Consider the following 17,209-nt stretch of genomic DNA (forward strand, 5'->3'; position numbering starts at 1 on the left):
TGGATCTATTAGCGTCAGGAGGAAGCAATGAGTACAAAATTCACCCCCATTTAACCCATTCTTGGAAACCTTCACATCACAACTTTTTTGGAGGAAGCCCCTTGAAAACTTTAGCTGCACCTCAAGTTTCTGCGCCCCTACTTCAGGAATGGGTAAACGGAGGCTCCCACGGGAAGCAGTCTCCGTGATCGCGATAAAGAAACCACTGAAGGAAACAAAGTCCTCAAAGGGAATGGTAGTACTTCAGAAGAAATTCTCTGGCAATAATTGCTCGTTCCCAGTGATCAAAAATCGGCAAACTGGCGGTCGCACAGGAAGTTGCCTGCCAGTTCCTCTGAAATGAGATTTATTTCATTGAACAAGTCTGCGCCGTCCCTAACTCATATTTATCACAAACTTTGCCTCCTAGGTAATGCGCACGCGCCCCTCGCTCTGTTTGCCGTTGGCCTTAAGCCCCGCCCCTTACGCGTCCTTCGAGGCTGGTTGCGAGCCGCAAGCCTGCGCGACCCCTCTTCCCTCAGTCTTCTCCAGCACCTCGTCGCAAACGGGGCCGGAAAGCGTGGCAGCGCAGGCGCAAGCGCAGAGAGCGGAGGCGGTCGTGGTGGCGGCCGCTGGCCAGTGTAAGATGGCGGCGGCGTTGGTGGTGGCAGTGGACGGGGCGGCGGGGCCTGGAACAGTTGGAGAAACCGCTGGCAGAAGGATGACCCAAGACGGGAAGCGGGCCGCTGAGCCTCGCCGGCTCCCGTGCTTGTAACTGCCCCAGCCGGACATCCCCCCTTTGACCTACTCGGTCCGTGTTTCGTTCCGGCTCGGCCTGACCCCCTCTCCCTGTCCGGTTCTCCGTCAGGATGGCCCTTACCCCTTTCCTAAGCTTCTAGGACTCAGATCCTCTTCTTCCCCCTGATTCGATTTATTCCTGGTAGGACTGGCTGCCCTTTCCTCAGGTCAGCTCTGGGTTGTCCCCAAGAGCCAGCACAGCAGTTCACAGGGATGTCTTGCTTCGTCGGATGACCTATTTGTGTTATCCCATTTCTCCGCTTAGATTGAGGGACATGGTTCACCCAGCGTCTACCCGTCACCTTTGGGCCACCGCGCAATGTGTCCCCCTCCCCCCTCCCAAGTTCTCAGGCCCAGCACCTTGTACAAAAGGCCGAGGTCCAAGAATCCCGGCGTCAGTTGTTGTTATCTGGTCCTGTACGCTTTGTAATATAATTTTCTTAATTTATCTCCCCAAATTCCAAATCTCTTAAGACTCCTCAGAACGGTCCTATTTGTTCCCTGTTAGTTGGAAAGCATCTGGTGGCTTGAATTTCTGACTCATATGATTGTTACTGGAGTCTGTAAACAAACCTGCAGCAGCGCTAGCTATCACGTTCTCTCCGGGATTTCCCCCCTTGCTTTGTGGCTTCTTGTTGAGTGGTTGTTTTGTCATGGTTTAGCGTTGAAAAGATTCAGGTTTTCCTTTTAAAATGACTTTTATGTTTTACTGGAGCTGGGAGATTACTTGCCTGGCTTCTAATCCTAGTGTTGGTTGATTTTATTTCCTTATATATGTGGGTTATTTGTTGAGTAATCAGAATTAGAAAAATTATTCCGGTTTTAAATAGTTCTGAGGAAGTCTAAAACTAGTGAAATGTGTTCATAAATATTTTTTTTATGTTTAGTAGAAGACATATCTTTGTCATGTAAACTTTAATTTTTCTCAGTCCTTCAGTGAATCTACAGACCTATTTTCTCGGGAACTCAGCCTGGCCTTACTTCAGTGATAAAAGGAGGAAAGGTGAGTGGGAGCTGAAGGCATTTAAATTCCTGAGTTCAAGACAGACCCAGACCTGATGCTGAAGTGCTGACTGCTAAAGTCATAAAATTCCTACCACAGTTTCCCAAAGAGTTTGGGTATTGTTGATGGCTTTGTTCCAGTTCTGGTTAAATTACTTTTACAAGTTTATTTGGTTGTGGGCTTCTTGTCTTTCTGTCCTAACTATTGCTGTATGTATTCAAATGACTTGACTTAAGCCTAGAAGTTAGTGTGTGCTCTTCACCCCTTGTTTTGCTCTTTTTCTTGTTATTCGTTTTCCTTTGTGTAGTTCACATTTTTCATGTTGTTGAAACTTGGGGATTAGTTTGCCTGAGTTCGGTTCAGCTTTTTGTCATATCAGGTCTCTTCACTGCTCATGGTTTTGAGGTGTCTTCTCTTGCCATTGAGAGATTATTTAGCTGTTTCTGACTAAAAGCTGGGAAGTGATGCTGCCTTTAATTAGTGTCTGAGGTCAGTCCATCTCAGAATTCCAACTTTTCAGGACATAGTCGGAAATTTTGGATAAAAAAGTGAAATAGTGGCTGCTCTTTTATAACTAGTCTGAAGAATTCTTGGTTAGCAGAAGAATCATGCAGTGCATTTAGCAGTGTGGGAGTTAGAATAGACTTATAAATGCGGTTTTTGTAAGGCTTTTAGGTATCTGGTAGCAGAGGCTCCTGGGTTGTGATGGAAGAGCTACATGGCTCTGGAAAGTAGGCCTGGCCAATTCTTAATATCTTTATGATTTATAGAAGGAAACGTTTGAGTGATGTTAGTGAATTTTATTCCTCTGATGCATGGATTAAAAAATGCTCATTGTGGGATAAAATTACTGATGATGGCGGGTGTATTTCAGTAAGATACAAAGAGAAAAGTAGTTTTCAGAGATAGACCAGATTTTAAATTCTGTACTAAGGTTTATTAGCCATGTGATCCTAGGCAAGTTATTTAAACTTCTTTGTGACAGTTAATTTTTACAACTCTAAAAGTGGTATAGTACCATTTATCCCCCAGGGTCATTGTTGGGATTATATGAGGGAACCTATATAAAGCTGTTAAGATTATGCCTAGCACATGGTAGACACTCAAAAAATATTTTCTCTTTTCTTTCCACATCATTGATACAGCTTTGAATAAAGCATTTTGCTTTGGAACACATTTTCCTGGTTAATTTTTTAAATTCATTTTTAATTGGTTAGCTTAGGTGTGTGCTTTGTAAGTGCCCACCTAGGATTGTCTTTTGAACATGATTCAGGGCAATCTGGTGGGGTTCATGACAAGAGCGCAGAGGGCGTATTAGATGATGTATATATACTTCTTTTTTTTGCAGTTTTGGCCGGGGCTGGGTTTGAACCTGCCACCTCTGGCATATGGGGCCAGCGCCCCACTCCTTTGAGCCACAGGTGCCACCCCGATGTATATATACTTCTTAAACTAAACATCAGGGATTTTTGTGTGTGTATTTTTGCTTTTCCTTGGGCTTTTTATTAAGCACACCTGGTGAGAGTTGACAGTGTGGTAATTAATTCCTTCCCTTTCTGTGATGATGCTTTTTTTTTTTTTTTTTTTAAAGACCGAGTCTCACTGTGTTGCCCTAAGTAGAGTGCTTTGGCGTCACAGCTCACAGCAACCTCAAACTCTTGGGCTTAAGCGATTCTCTTGCTTCAGCCTCCCAAGTAGCTGGGACTACAGGCATCCACCACAATGCCTGGCTATTTTTTGTTGCAGTTGTCATCGTTGTTTAGCTGGCCCGGGCTGGGCTCGAACCCACCAGCGTTGGTGTATGAGGCTGGTGCCATAACCATTGTGCTATGGGCACTGGGCTGACGATGCTTTTTTTTTTTTTTTTTTTTTTTTTGAGACAGAGCCTCAAGCTGTCACCCTGGGTAGAGTGCCACAGCAACCTCCAACTTCAGGCTCAGGCGATTTTCTTGCCTCAGCCTCCCAAGTAGCTGGGACCACAGGCGCCTGCCATAACTCCTGGCTATTTTTTGGTTGTAATTGTCATTGTTGTTTTGGTAGGCCCGGGCTGAATTTGAACTTGCCAACTCTGGTGTATGTGGCTGGCACCTAAGCCACTTGAGCTACAGGCACTGAGCCAGTTTTTCTATTTTTAGTAGAGAATGGGTCTTGCTTTTGCTCAGGTTGGTCTCGAATTTATGAGCTCAAGCAATCCACCGCCTGGGCCTCCCAGAGTGCTAGGATTATAGGCGTGAGCCACTGTGCCCAGCCAGTGACTATGCTTTTCACTTCTGCAACTACTCATTATGCTTGCTTTCTTTTTTTTTTTTTTTTAGAGACAGAGTTTTGCTTTGTTGCCCTCGGTAGAGTGCTGTGGCATCATAGCTCACAGCAACCTCCAACTCCTGGGCTTAGGCAATTCTCTTGCCTCAGCCTCCAGAGTAGCTGGGACTACAGGTGCCCACCACAACACCTGGCTATTTTTTTGTTGCAGTTTGGCCAAGGCTGGGTTTGAACCCGCCACCCTCAGTATATGGGGCTGGCGCTCTATTCACTGAGCCAGAGATGCTGCCCTATGCCTTCTCTTTTGCCATAGAGGGAATACATTTTTTCCAAGTTGTTGGGTGCTACAGTGATCATCATCACCAGATTATCAAAGAACTAGACCATGAAAAGGGCTCATTTCTTTCTGAAGTGAATCAGGGCTAGGGAGTTAGGAATGCAGAGTTTTTTCTTCTCAACAGGTGAACCATCTTAATAATATGACAGCCCAGATGAAGAATTTTGAGGGTGGGGTGAGGATAAGGTGGACTGAGACTGCATTTGTATTTTTATGATATCAGAAGATCCATGAAGGGTGAGGCAAAGAGTGGGAGGAAAAAAGGAAATAATGTTGAAAGAAGAATAACTTTGTTTATTTTGTTAAGTGCTGCATAAGAATCTCCTTCCTCCTAACCTGCAGGAAGGGTTTCACATTTTATATTCTAAGTGCTATCTGTGTATACAGTGAATCATTATTTCTAGTTTGTGGACCTCAGCTCTAAAATTTTTATCTCTGTGAAGATAGTTTTAGGGTTTTAGGTGTTACCTAAGAATTGTGACATCTCATTAGGAAGTATTTTCCTTGCGTGGCTTGGGTGAGAGGCTAGTTATGCTTGTGACTTTTTAGTTTCCATCACCAACTTGGGAAGGCATTTTATAATGCAGCCTATTAAATATATAAGAATCATTCCTAGTGCCATGGTTCTTAGTGTTCATTAGGACCAACTTAAGACAGAAGCTTGTCTTTTTTTTTGTAGTTTTTGGCCAGGGCTGGGTTTGAACCCGCCTCGTCCGGCATATGGGGCCAGTGCCCCACTCCTTTGAGCCACAGATGTCACCCCAGAAGCTTATCCTCAGAGAGAGCCTTTTTGTTGCTAGTTTAAAAAGTACTGGCAGCCAGGCACGGTGGCTCATGCCTGTAATCTCAGCACTGTGGGAGGCTGAGGAGGCAGAATTGCTTGAGCTCAGGAGTTCAAGACTTACCTGAGCTAGAGTAAGACCCTGACTCCTAAAAAAATGGAAAAACCCAGCCGGGCATTGCAGCAGCCACCTGTATCCCAGCAGCTTCTGGAGGCTGAGGTAGAGGGATGCCCAGAGTCCAAGTCTGAGGTTGCAGTGAGCTATGACGCCATTGCACTCTGTGCAGGGCATAGGATGGGACTTTGTCTTAACAACAACAAAACAACAAAAGAACAGTACTGGCATTTCAAAAGCTAAAGGATTCTGGGAGAAGACATTCTGCAGAGAAATATACCCTATTATGGAAGACTGAGATATTTAGAGTTTCATACTCTAGGTTCTTGATCCTATTAATAAGGTCAGTTACAGGCTTTTAAAATTATGAAGTGATTAGATAACTTCCACTTATGGTAGATAAGAGTTATTACTGGGTTGTTAACATATTTAGGAAATGTCCAGATTATAAAAGTAAAAAGATGAGCAGTGCCCATAGCTCACTGGGTAGGGTGCTGGCCACATACACCGAGGCTGGCAGGTTCAAACCCAGCCTAGGCCAGCTAAACAACAATGACAACAACAAAAATAACCAGGTCCTGTGGCAAGCACCTGTAACAGGTCTCAGCTACTTGGGAGGCTGAGGCAAGAGAATTGCTTATGCTCAAGAGTTTGAGGTTGCTGTGAGCTGTGACGCTATGGACGTCTACCTAGGGCAACATCTTGAGACTCTGTCTCCAAAAAAAGGTGAAAAGAGGTAACTAAACAGAACTATTTTTTTGCGTAACATTGGTGTTAAAGTTAGTTTTTAAGTCTCTTGAGTTTTTCTTTATTTTTTTCAAAGCAGATTGTCAGTGAGCCAAGATGATCTGTTGTTTACCCTCACCCATTTCTAACCCAGGTAACTTGAGTCAGTTGAATCAGCAACAGGCATGGAGGTGGTGACTATATATATCCTCATTTTAAAATCAAATGCCAGGCTTGGAGGCTGTAGCTGAATGAGTAGGGCTCCAGCCACATAGACTGAGACTTGTGGGTTTGAGCCTAGCCCTGGCCAGCTAACAACAATGGCAACTGCAACCAAAAAACAGCGGGGCACTGTGGGGGTTGCCTGTAGTCCCAACTACTTGGGAGGCGGCCGCAGGAGAATTGCTTAACCCAAGAGTTTGAGGTTTCTGTGAGCTGTGATGCCATGGCACTCTACCAAGAGTGGCATAGTGAGACTTTGTCTCAAAAAACAAAACAAAACAAAACAAATGCCAGTGAATTTTAGATTATAATAATATTGAAGTTTTTTTTTTTTTTTTTGAGACAGACTCTCAAGCTGTTGCTCTGGGTCGAGTTTCGTGGCGTGATAGCTTATAGCAACCTCCAACTCTTGGGCTCAAGCAATCCTCTTGCCTCAGTTTTTCTATTTTTATTTTTTATTTTTTTTGTAGAGGCAGTCTCACTTTATCGTCCTTGGTAGAGTGCCATGGCGTCACACAGCTCACAGCAACTTCCAGCTCCTGGGCTTAGGTGATTCTCTTGCCTCAGCCTTCCGAGTAGCTGGGACTACAGGCACCCACCACATCGCCCGCCTATATTTTTGTTGCAGTTTGGCCAGTCTGGGCTTGAGTCCTTCACCCCCAGTATATGGGGCCAGCGCCCTACACAATGAGCCACAGGTGCCGCCTAGTTTTTCTATTTTTCTATTTTTAGTAGAGACGGGGTCTTGCTTTTCCTCAGGCTGGTCTCACACTCATGAGCTCAAGCTATCCACCTTCCTCGGCCTCCCAGAGTGCTAGGATTACAGGTATGAGCCACTGTGCCTGGCCAATAATACTGAAGAATTTAGTTTTCATGAATGTACCCAGGAATCTTCATTGCTGTTAAAATTGTCAGAAAAGGGGGCTACCTGCTCATGTTTATTGATTTAGTCATTCTGCTCTTGGACTGGGAAGAAAGTCCTTGAAAGTTCTTCAAAAACTAATGTGTGAGGTGGCACCTGTGGCTCAGTAGATAGAGCGCCGGCCCCATATACCGAAGGTGGTGGGTTCGAACCTGGCCCCAGCCAGCTAAAACAGCAGTGGCAACTGCAACAAAAAATAGCTGGGCATTGTGGCAGGTGCCTGTAGTCCCAGCTAATCAGGAGGCTGAGGCAAGAGAACTGCTTAAGCCCAAGAGTTTCAGGTTGCTGTGAGCTGTGACACTGGCACTCTACTGAGGGGGACAGAATGAGACTCTATCTCAAAAAACAAACAAACAGAACTACGACAAGAAAACCCTAATGTGTGGTGAATTTTATGAATTAGTCACTTTTTTTCTTTTTTTTTTGTTTTTTGAGACAGCGCCTCAAGCTGTCACCCTGAGTAGAGTGCTGTGGCATCACAGCTCACAGCAACCTCCAACTCCTGGGCTCAAGCGTTTCTATTGCCTCTGCCTCCCAAGTAGTTGGGACTACTGGTCACAATGCCTGGCTATTTTGGGGTTGTAGCCATCATTGTTGTTTGGTGGGCCCGGGCTGGATTCGAACCCGCCAGCTCAGATGTATGTGGCTGGCGCCTTAGCCACTTGAGCCACTGGCGCAGAGCCTTTTTTTTTTTTTTTGAGACAGAGTTCTGTCACATTGGGTAGAGTGCTGTGGCATCATAGCTCACAGCAACCTCAAACTCTGGGGCTTAAGCAGTCCTCTTGCTTTAGCCTCCTAAGTAGCTGGGACTACAGGCACCTACCACAGTGCCTGCCAGTTTTTTCTGTTTTTAGTAGAGATGCAGTCTCACTCTTGCTCAGGCTGGTCTCTAACTCCTGAGCTCAAGCCATCCACCTGCCTCTGCCTGTCAGAATTCTGGGATTACAGGTGTGAGCTACCATGCCCTGCCAAATTAGTCACTTTTTATAGCAATCTTTTATCTCTACCTCTGCAAGACATAGTTTCTGGGCTAGAAGCCCAATTTCTCAAATACCACCTTACCCCAGAAATGTGTTATGACATAGATTATTTAAATTAATGTACTGCGTTTGCCAGTGGGGCATTGGAGAGTGATTAATATGACAGCGATGGCATCTTAAGAATGAAATGTGGTATGTTGAATGGATTGGGCCATTGCAAAAATTTTTATCATTGTATTGGAGAAGTTAGATATTTGCTTTTATCCCTCTAAGGAGACTACGTAAGGAGGTGTGGCCAAGTTCTAATGTGAAACATCCATGCTTCATTTCTTTGTTTTTTCCTTAGCTATCTGGAAAGCTACTGTAGGATTTACCTCTAGTAGTAGCAAAAAACTGTATTCCTCTGGTATACTTTAATCATTGCTGAATTATCAGGTATGTTTTGTTCCTTGCTTAGGACCCAGTATTAGACTCTGCTCTCTAACCTAATGAAGGTAGCAAGGCACTTCTTGATGTTTTAAGGCTCTTCATTGTTTGATTGTAAGTTGTACCTTTGGAGTGGCATCCTTTCATTTCTCTAGTGTCCTTTTCAGTGATTTAAGAGAAATTTGAAATGTGAAAAACAGGAACTGGTAATGGGAACCGAATTCTGTTGTAAAGGAAAATCCTTTTTCCAGTCCTTTTTCTACAATTGTAGAATCACAATGGGGAAAATATCTCCTTTAGAATTAAATTGAGATAAATGGGCTCAGTTATTACTATGCAAAGTTTCTGAGCTCTGCTGCTAGAGATCGGCACTTAAGGGTTAGAGTGCTATTCCTAACATAATTCTGAAATACTGTTGTTAGAATTAAAGCCAGTAAGCTGTAAACACTGGCATTTGGTATTAGCAACGGAGAGAGAAGACATTAATCCAAAGAAGAAATGAAGTTCCTTATTTATCGTTTGGTTGATGGAGGACTTCATCCTCATCTGTGGTGACTGCTTTGCTGTCCTACATCTTGGATATCTTCAGAACCTTTAAGAGGGAGAACTTAAAGAGGTCTTACTCAATTTCTGAGATAATTCCTTGGGGAAAGCTGTTTTCTTTTCTTTCTTTCTTTTTTTTTGAGACAGAGCCTCAAGCTGTTGCCCTGGGTAGAGTGCTGTGTAATCACAGCTCACAGCAGTCTCCATCTCCTGGGCTTAAGTGATTCTCTTGCCTCAGTCTCCCAAGTAGCTGGGACTACAGGCTCCCGCCACAACGCCTAGCTATCTTTTGGTTGTAGTTGTCGTTTGGCAGGCCTGGGCTGGATTCAAACCCACCAGCTCTGGTATATGTGGCTTAGCCGCTTGAGCTACCGGCACCAAGCCAGAAAGCTTACAATCTTTTCTCAGTATCCATTTTTCTGTGCTTTGCTGTAGCATTGGAAACATGGATCATCCTCATCTCAAAATAGTTCTTTCTACTTCTCTGCCCATTTTTCTGTTTATACTCTTTCTTCTTTTTCCTAAGGGTATGGGTATCCCAACATTTTCTTTGTTTTTTTATGCCCATTTTACAGAAATAGAATTCCCCAATATTCTTTCCTTGAACTTCTTCCCTCAGAGCTTTCTTTTCTTTCTTTCTTTCTTTTTTTTTTTTTGAGACAGAGTCTTACTATGTCACCCTTGGTAGAGTGCTGTGGTGTCACAGCTCACAGCTGTGGGCTTAGGTGATTCTCTTGCTTCAGCCTCCCAAGTAGCTGGGACTACAGGCGCCCACCACAGTGCCTGGCTGTTTTTTTATTGCAGTTTGGCTGGGGTCAGGTTTGAAACCGCCACCTTTGGTATATGGGACCGGCGCCCTACTCACTGAGCCATAGGCGCCACCCCCTCAGAGCTTTCTTAGCTACTGGTTTGTTGCTGTAAAGTTTCTCTTCTTGATTCTCTTCTTGTATTTCTGGCCCTAATTTATTTAAGTTCCAGACTTACGTTGGTTTCTCACTACCTTCCTAACATGTCAATCTGGATTTTAAACATATTCTAAAACCAAATTCATCTTTTGTACCACGTACAGCTTCTCATTTGTAGCATTTGATTTTCTCTGAGCACCAGACTCAAAAATTGTCTTTTTGACTCTTTCAGCTTTTTAAGTGGATATTAAGCCAAATACTTTATCTACTTGACAATGATTCTCATGTTGACCTGTTTTAATTCCCTCTGTCATATTTCTTAACTAGTCAATTATACCTTACGGTGTAGCCAAACTAGACTACACGTATACTTTTTTGGACATGTCACTCCCCTCGACCCCCTCTGAGACAGAGTCTCATTCTGTCATCCTGTCATGCCAGTGCCGTGGCATGACAGCTCACAACAGCCTCCAACTCTTGGGCTTAAGATATCCTCTTGCTTCAGCCTCTCAAGTAGCTGGGACTATAGGTACCTGCCATGATGCCTGGCTAATTTTTCTATTTTTAGTAGAGATGGGACCTAATTCTTGCTGAGGCTGGTCTCGAACTCCTGAGCTCAAGCAATCTTCTGGCCTTAGCCTCCCAGAGTGCTAGATTACCAGTGTGAGCCACTGCACTGAGCCTGACATGTCAGATATTTAGCTTCCATGTCTTTTCTCATTCTGGTGCAGTGGAATGGCTGCAATAGCATTCTGTTTATGCATTTATATTTAATGATACTGATACTTGTATCTCTTGCATCATACTTCTATACTTAATTGATTAGTTGGCTACAAAAGGGATTGTGACTGCCTTGTGTTATTTGTAGCTTCTGTATTGCCAGGTACATTGTTTCAAACCAGCATGTTTGTGTACAGATAGGCCACTGGGTGGTGCCAGAAGCCTATAATTTGTATAAAAATGGGCAGCCTAGAGCCTCTGTATGGTTGGTTTGCTCTGTGTTGTCAAATCCTCTGCACAGTAGAAATAGGTATTAATTTCCCTGATCCAGAAACATTCAGAGTTTCTTTCTCCTCTATCCGGCCTACCAGAAGAGATAGTATCTCCAATTACTTAAAAGAAAATAGCCCAGAGCTGAAGTCCTCCCCACCATAAGTATGTTTTATATAGTAGGAATGTCAGTGAATTTGGGGTCATTCTTTGATTTTCAGTGCCTGAAGTTCTCTGTCTGCTTAATAAATGCTTTACTACATGTATTGGAGTGCAGCTGGCAGCAAGTAGTCAGGAAAGCTGGCTGGAAGAGGTATTCTGAAGTAGAAAAATACTAAGGTAAGGAAAATGAATTTTAAATAAGTCATTTCAGCTTGAAAACAAAAATTGTGGGTGGGTAGAGTAGAGCTAGTTGATACCAGATGGACTGTGGGTCCTAGAAAAGCAGATTTGTACTTTGGATGGAGATCAGCCCTGAACAGCTGCTCAATTATGAGTAGTATGGGACATCTGTCCTCCTCAGAGGAAATAGGGACTGTGTGGCTCTCTTGTCTTAACTAATAATTGAAGTATTTTTTACCATCTCCTTTCAGTTTCAGAGGAAATTCTAAAACCTGCCTCATTTAAATGTGAGTAAAAGTTTATATAGGAAAGTTAAGCACTTGAGTAGTAGAATGAGACTGGCCTGAGAGAATGCTGAGATTATGTAAGTCCTGAGACTTGACAGAGACTGAGTTTAGATCTTTACTAAAGGGATCGACCAAGGACAGTACATTTTTTAGATGTTGATGTTTCTATTGGTCCCAAGGTACAGTAAAATTGTCAGACCATGTTCATAGATCCTAGATGCCAAAGGATTTAAAATGAGTTTGTGAGAAATGTAAAACATAAAAAGCGTAAACATACAAAGTACTAGTACAACTGCTAGAACTACTCTGAACTACTTTAAGCTTCCAATAGTCTTAGTTATCACCAAGACAATAGGATTTATGTATTTAGAATTCATCTTGCCATTAGTATGATTGCTGATAAATCACACAGCCAGCTTTGGTTACAGCAAAAATCCTTATAGCACTTTCATTTTCAAGTGAGAAGAACCAACATTTTACTCATTTGGGGTGACATATTGACCACTTCAGTCGACTTCTATTAATAATCACAGACTTAAGGATTTAGCATTTTTAATAACTGGATATTATCTGTCGTTTAACAATTTGCATGATTTCCTCCCCCCACCTCCCATTGCTCTCTCCTGTTCTCTTATTTTTTAGGCCACATTTATTGAGGTATAATTTACAATACAGTAAAATTTATACTTTTTTTTAGTTGACCCATTATTTGAATTCTGACACACAAAGTCACGTAACACAACCATGATTGAGGCATAGAAATTTCCATCATTCCAGAAGTTTTCTGATCTACTATCTCTCTCTGTAGTTTTACCTTTTCCAGAAAGTACCTTAAAAGTAATCATATATCGGGCGGCGCCTGTGGCTCAGTCGGTGAGGCGCCGGCCCCATATACGGAGGGTGGCGGGTTCAAACCCGGCCCCGGCCAAACTGCAACCAAAAAATAGCCGGGCGTTGTGGCGGGCGCCTGTAGTCCCAGCTACTCGGGAGGCTGAGGCAAGAGAATCGCTTAAGCCCAGGAGTCGGAGGTTGCTGTTAGCTGTGTGAGGCCACGGCACTCTACCGAGGGCCATAAAGTGAGACTCTGTCTCTGCAAAAAAAAAAAAAAAAAAAAAAGTAATCATATATCACATATCTGTTTGGGTCTGGATTCTTTTTTATTTATTTATTTCTGTAGAGACAGAGTCTCACTTTATGGCTCCCGGTAGAGTGCCGTGGCCTCACACAGCTCATAGCAACCTCCGACTCCTGGGCTTAAGCGATTCTCTTGCTTCAGCCTCCCGAGTAGCTGGGACTACAGGCGCCCGCCACAACGCCCGGCTATTGGGTCTGGATTCTTGCATTTACCCTAACATGTTTGAGATGTGTCCATGTTGCCTCTTGGATGAGTAGTTCATTCCTTTTTATTGCCCAGTAATATTCCATGGTGTGGGCATACTATTTGTTTATTTGTGACTCAGCTGAAGAACATTTTTTTCCAGTTTTCTTATGAATCTAAAGAAAACTACTAACACTCACCCATAGGGTTTTTTAACTTTTGTGAAGATATATTTTCCCTTTTCTTGGGAAAACTCTTGAAATGGGATTCTTAGGTTGTATGGTAAGTTTATGTTTAATAAGAAAATGTCAAACTGTTCTCCAAAGTGTACTGTTTTGAATTTCTACTAGCATATGAGAATTCTAATTGCTCTACTTCTTACTAATATCTAATGAAGTAAGTTTTCATGAGTATTATTATTTAAAAAATTTTATTTTGGGGTGGTGCCTGTGGCTCAAAGGAGTAGGATGCTGGCCCAATATACTGGAGATGGTGGGTTTAAACCTGGCCCCAGCCAAAAACTGCAAAAAAAAAAAAATTATTTTTATTTATTTATTTTTTGAGGCAGAGTCTTTGTTGCCCTTGATAGAGTGCTGTAGCATCACAGCTCACAGCAACCTCAAACTCTTGGGCTTAAGTGATTCTCTTGCCTCAGCCTCCCAAATAGCTGAGACTATAGGCGCCTGCCACAATGCCCAGCTATTTTTTGGTTGTAGTTGTCGTTGTTTGGCAGACCTGGGCTGGGTTCGAACCCTCCAGCCCCTGTGTATGGCAGGCACCCTAGCCACTGAGCTACAGGCACTGATCCTATTATTTTAAAAATTTTAACCCTTCTTATAGGTGTTTCCTATATTCTCATTGTGGTTAATTTATATTATTTTAATTTTTTTTTTTTTTTTTTGAGACAGAGCCTCAAGCTGTCGCCCTGGGTAGTATGCCATGGCATCATAGCTCATAGCAACCTCTAGCTCCTGGGCTTAAGCGATTCTTCTAACTTTGGCCTTCCAAGTAACTGGGACTATAGGCGCCTGCCACAATGCCTGGCTATTTTTTGGTTGTAGTTATCATTGTCGTTTGGCAGGCCTGGGCTAGATTCAAACCCTCTAGCTCCGGTGTTATGTGGCTGGTGCCTTAGTTGCTTGAGTATAGGCGCCGAGCCATATTTTTCTAATTATTAATAACATTGGGGATCTTTTCAGGTGGTTATTATGTAGTTCTGATTTGAATATATTCTAGTTATCATCCTTTATCAAATATGTATTTTGCAGATATTTCTAATCTGTCACTTGTCTTTTCACTGTCTTGACAGTGTCTCTTTAAGAGATTTTAATTTTGATAAATCCAGTTTATTAATTTTTTTATTTGTGCTTTTTGTTCCCTGTCTTAAAGAATAGTTGCCTAACCCAAAGTCACAGAGATTATTTCTTTTGTTTTTTCCTGGAAGTTGTATTGTTTTGTTTTTTTTGTAGAGACAGAGTCTCACTTTATAACCCTCAGTAGAGTGCTGTGGCATCACAACTCACATCAACCTCCAGCTCTTGGACTTAGGCAATTCTCTTGCCTCAGTTTCCTGAGTAGCTGGGACTACAAGCGCCCGCCACAAGGCCCAGCTATTTTTATTATTATTATTATTTTTTTTTTTTTTGCAGTTTTGCTGGGGCTGGGTTTGAACCCTTCACCCTTGGTGAATGGGGCTGACGCCCTACCCACTGAACCACAGACACCGCCCTGGAAGTTGTATTGTTTTAGCTTTTACATTTAGGCCTATGATCCATTTTGAGTTAGATTTTGCATATTCATATGGGTTGACGTTTTTTTTGGCTTTTGTTTTGTTTTTTGCAGTTGAATGTTCAATTATTTAATTATTCTAGTACAGGTTGAGCATTCCACATCTGAAATTGAAAATGCTCTGAAACCTGAAACTTGTTGAGTACCAACATCATGCTCAAAGGAAATGCCCATTAGAGGATTTCAGATTTTTGTATTTGGGATGCATAACCAGAATAATGCAAATATTCAGAAATCTGAAATTCAGTACACTTTTAGTCATGAGCACTTCAGATAGAGAATACATAATCTATATACATGATCTTTTGTACAGATTCTTACCAGTATTGGGGGAAAAAACAGCCCCAGTGTTTTTAAACAAGGGACGCTTGGTGCCTCTCTTGCAAAATACTTTTATCCAGTGTGCTAATTACTCTCTTATTAAAACAACTAGGTTACTGGAATTTCCTAGTGGAATTAAAATGACACTTGGGTCTTTTTCCCCCATCCTCTAATAGTTTACTCTTTAACCTTCAGTTTAGCAGGGGTTATGGTTATTTTTAGAGTACAGGCAGTAGAGTTAATCTAATTAAACTCCTCCAGCTGCCTAGGTCAGTGGGCTCAACAGCTCTTCCAAGCTCAGCATAATTTGCCCTGGACTGGATTTTACAATGGAAGTTAAAGTAAAACGGTGAATTTTTTGGGAATGCAATGCATTGAAGAATGAAGAAGATAGTTTGGATTTGGATCAAATATGGTTCTTAACCATAGAACCGTATAATCTGGTTCTCAGATTATAAAATTGAAGATTATATTTTTTTGGTGATGGAAAAGATTCTAAAGTGGCTCCTATACTTGGCCTAAGTCATAGTCATAGCATTTCTTTCTGCTTTAATTTGGATAGTATCTTGGCTCAGCTGCCATAACAAAATGCCATAGGCAGGGTGAATAACAGAAATTTACTTTCTCATAGTTCAGGAGGCTAGAAATCTAAGATCAAGGTGCCAGCATGGTTGATTTCTGGTAAAGGCTCTCTTCCTGGCTTGTATCTAGTTACCTTCTTGCTTCATCCTTAACTGGTGAGGGCTGGGGGAAATGGAAAAGAGTGCTAAAGAATAAGCGTGTGTCTCCAAATGCTCTGGTGTCTCTTATAAGGTTACTAATTTCCATCATGAAGGCTTCACCCTGATGCCCTCATCTAAAACTTACCTTGTAAAGGCACTGTCTCTAAATACCTTCAGTTTGGGAGTTACAGCTTCAGCTTATGAATTGGGGGAAGGGGTACACAAGGGGTTCATAGCAGGGCTGCTCTAGAGTTGAAGTGGTTTTAAGTTTCTTTATTTCGATTGACATTTATATTGTAAGCATAACGAGTCATACCCCAAAGTAGTTGGTTTTTATTGTTGTTGTCATTTTTTGACTTCCTAAAGAATTAGTCACCCAAAGTGGAAATTTATGCTCTCCCAATAGGTATGCAAGATGACCTAGTGATATATAGAAAAAGAAATGAAATGATGAAAAAGATTGTTGAAATATCTATTTGTTTTTTTCAGAAAAAATTAAGCTAAATGTTTAATGTGAATCGGTGTATGTACACACATATTGAGAGTTTATGCTCAAAATTGACACTGACAGAGGTTTATAATCAAAGTTTTGAGACTACTGCTACAGTAACTTACTGTAGAAATTTTAATATTTAATTCTGTCATCTCTGGAATTTGTACTTCATAGATAGAGTATGAAAATGAATGGAGAAATGAATTCCAGAGAAGATTAAGAAGCTAATCCAAGAGTACAAAGTATGTTAATGGCTTAGTGATGTCAGAAGCTTAGTGATTCTGCTAAACTCTGGCTTCAAAAATGTGACCTTTAGATGCTTATCTGCCTATCAACTCAGTGATTAAACAGGGTTGACATAATTGTTCATAGGATTTTCTCTACTTCTGAATTTAGCAATAAATTCGATCAGCTGTTTTCCTCAAGAGATCACTTCTTGGAAGAACCTTAACCTAATTTTTCCTAAAGACTACTCTGCAGTATAATATGGGTATGAGCTTCCTTTATCCCTCTTAGAACTGAGTGAAAGTGTAAGTTTTGGCTCCTCCTGGTCAAGGAGGCTGGGAAAGTATGTATGGTTTCTAGAGCAATTACAGGTTTGTAGGTCAGGCATCTAGGCTCCTGTAGGCTTAGTTTTGAGAAAGTATTCTGAGAATAGATGCGGTGCAGACATAGTATCCTAGACAGTGTTGATTCTAGAGGTAAGAAAACACCAGATCTGCTTTAAATTGACCATGATACACTGGCCTGCTTATGACTTTAGTTTTTAATCTTAACAAAGTAGTGCAATTGTTTTCACTACTCGTAGTACTTTTGCAATTACTGTGATTAATTTTACACTCCAGATGGGGGAGAAGATATTGTTGAGATGCTAAAGAATATAAACAGATTTCTTTTTTTTTGAGACAGAGTCTCACTATGTCGCCCTTGGTAGAGTACTGTGGCGTCA

General features: G+C 42.0%; 1 protein-coding gene across 10 annotated transcripts in view; it reads left to right on the forward strand.

The window, feature by feature from the left end:
- Positions 1-324: 324 nt before the first annotated feature.
- The window catches only part of DCAF8 (DDB1 and CUL4 associated factor 8), a 51,508-nt gene continuing 34,623 nt past the window's right edge, over positions 325-17,209 (forward strand). For 2 of the 10 annotated variants that reach the window (XM_053604514.1, XM_053604518.1), the window contains exons 1-2: positions 810-919; positions 1,707-1,780. Coding sequence is in view for 2 of the 10 variants with exons in the window: in XM_053604510.1 (XP_053460485.1) it covers positions 340-620; positions 1,707-1,780 (355 nt within the window). In the remaining 8 variants the exon portion in view is untranslated. The other 8 variants (XM_053604510.1, XM_053604509.1, XM_053604513.1 and 5 more) reach the window with 8 other exon arrangements.

This window comes from Nycticebus coucang, chromosome 10 (assembly GCF_027406575.1).
Source record: "Nycticebus coucang isolate mNycCou1 chromosome 10, mNycCou1.pri, whole genome shotgun sequence".
NCBI classification, from domain to species: Eukaryota; Metazoa; Chordata; class Mammalia; order Primates; family Lorisidae; genus Nycticebus; species Nycticebus coucang.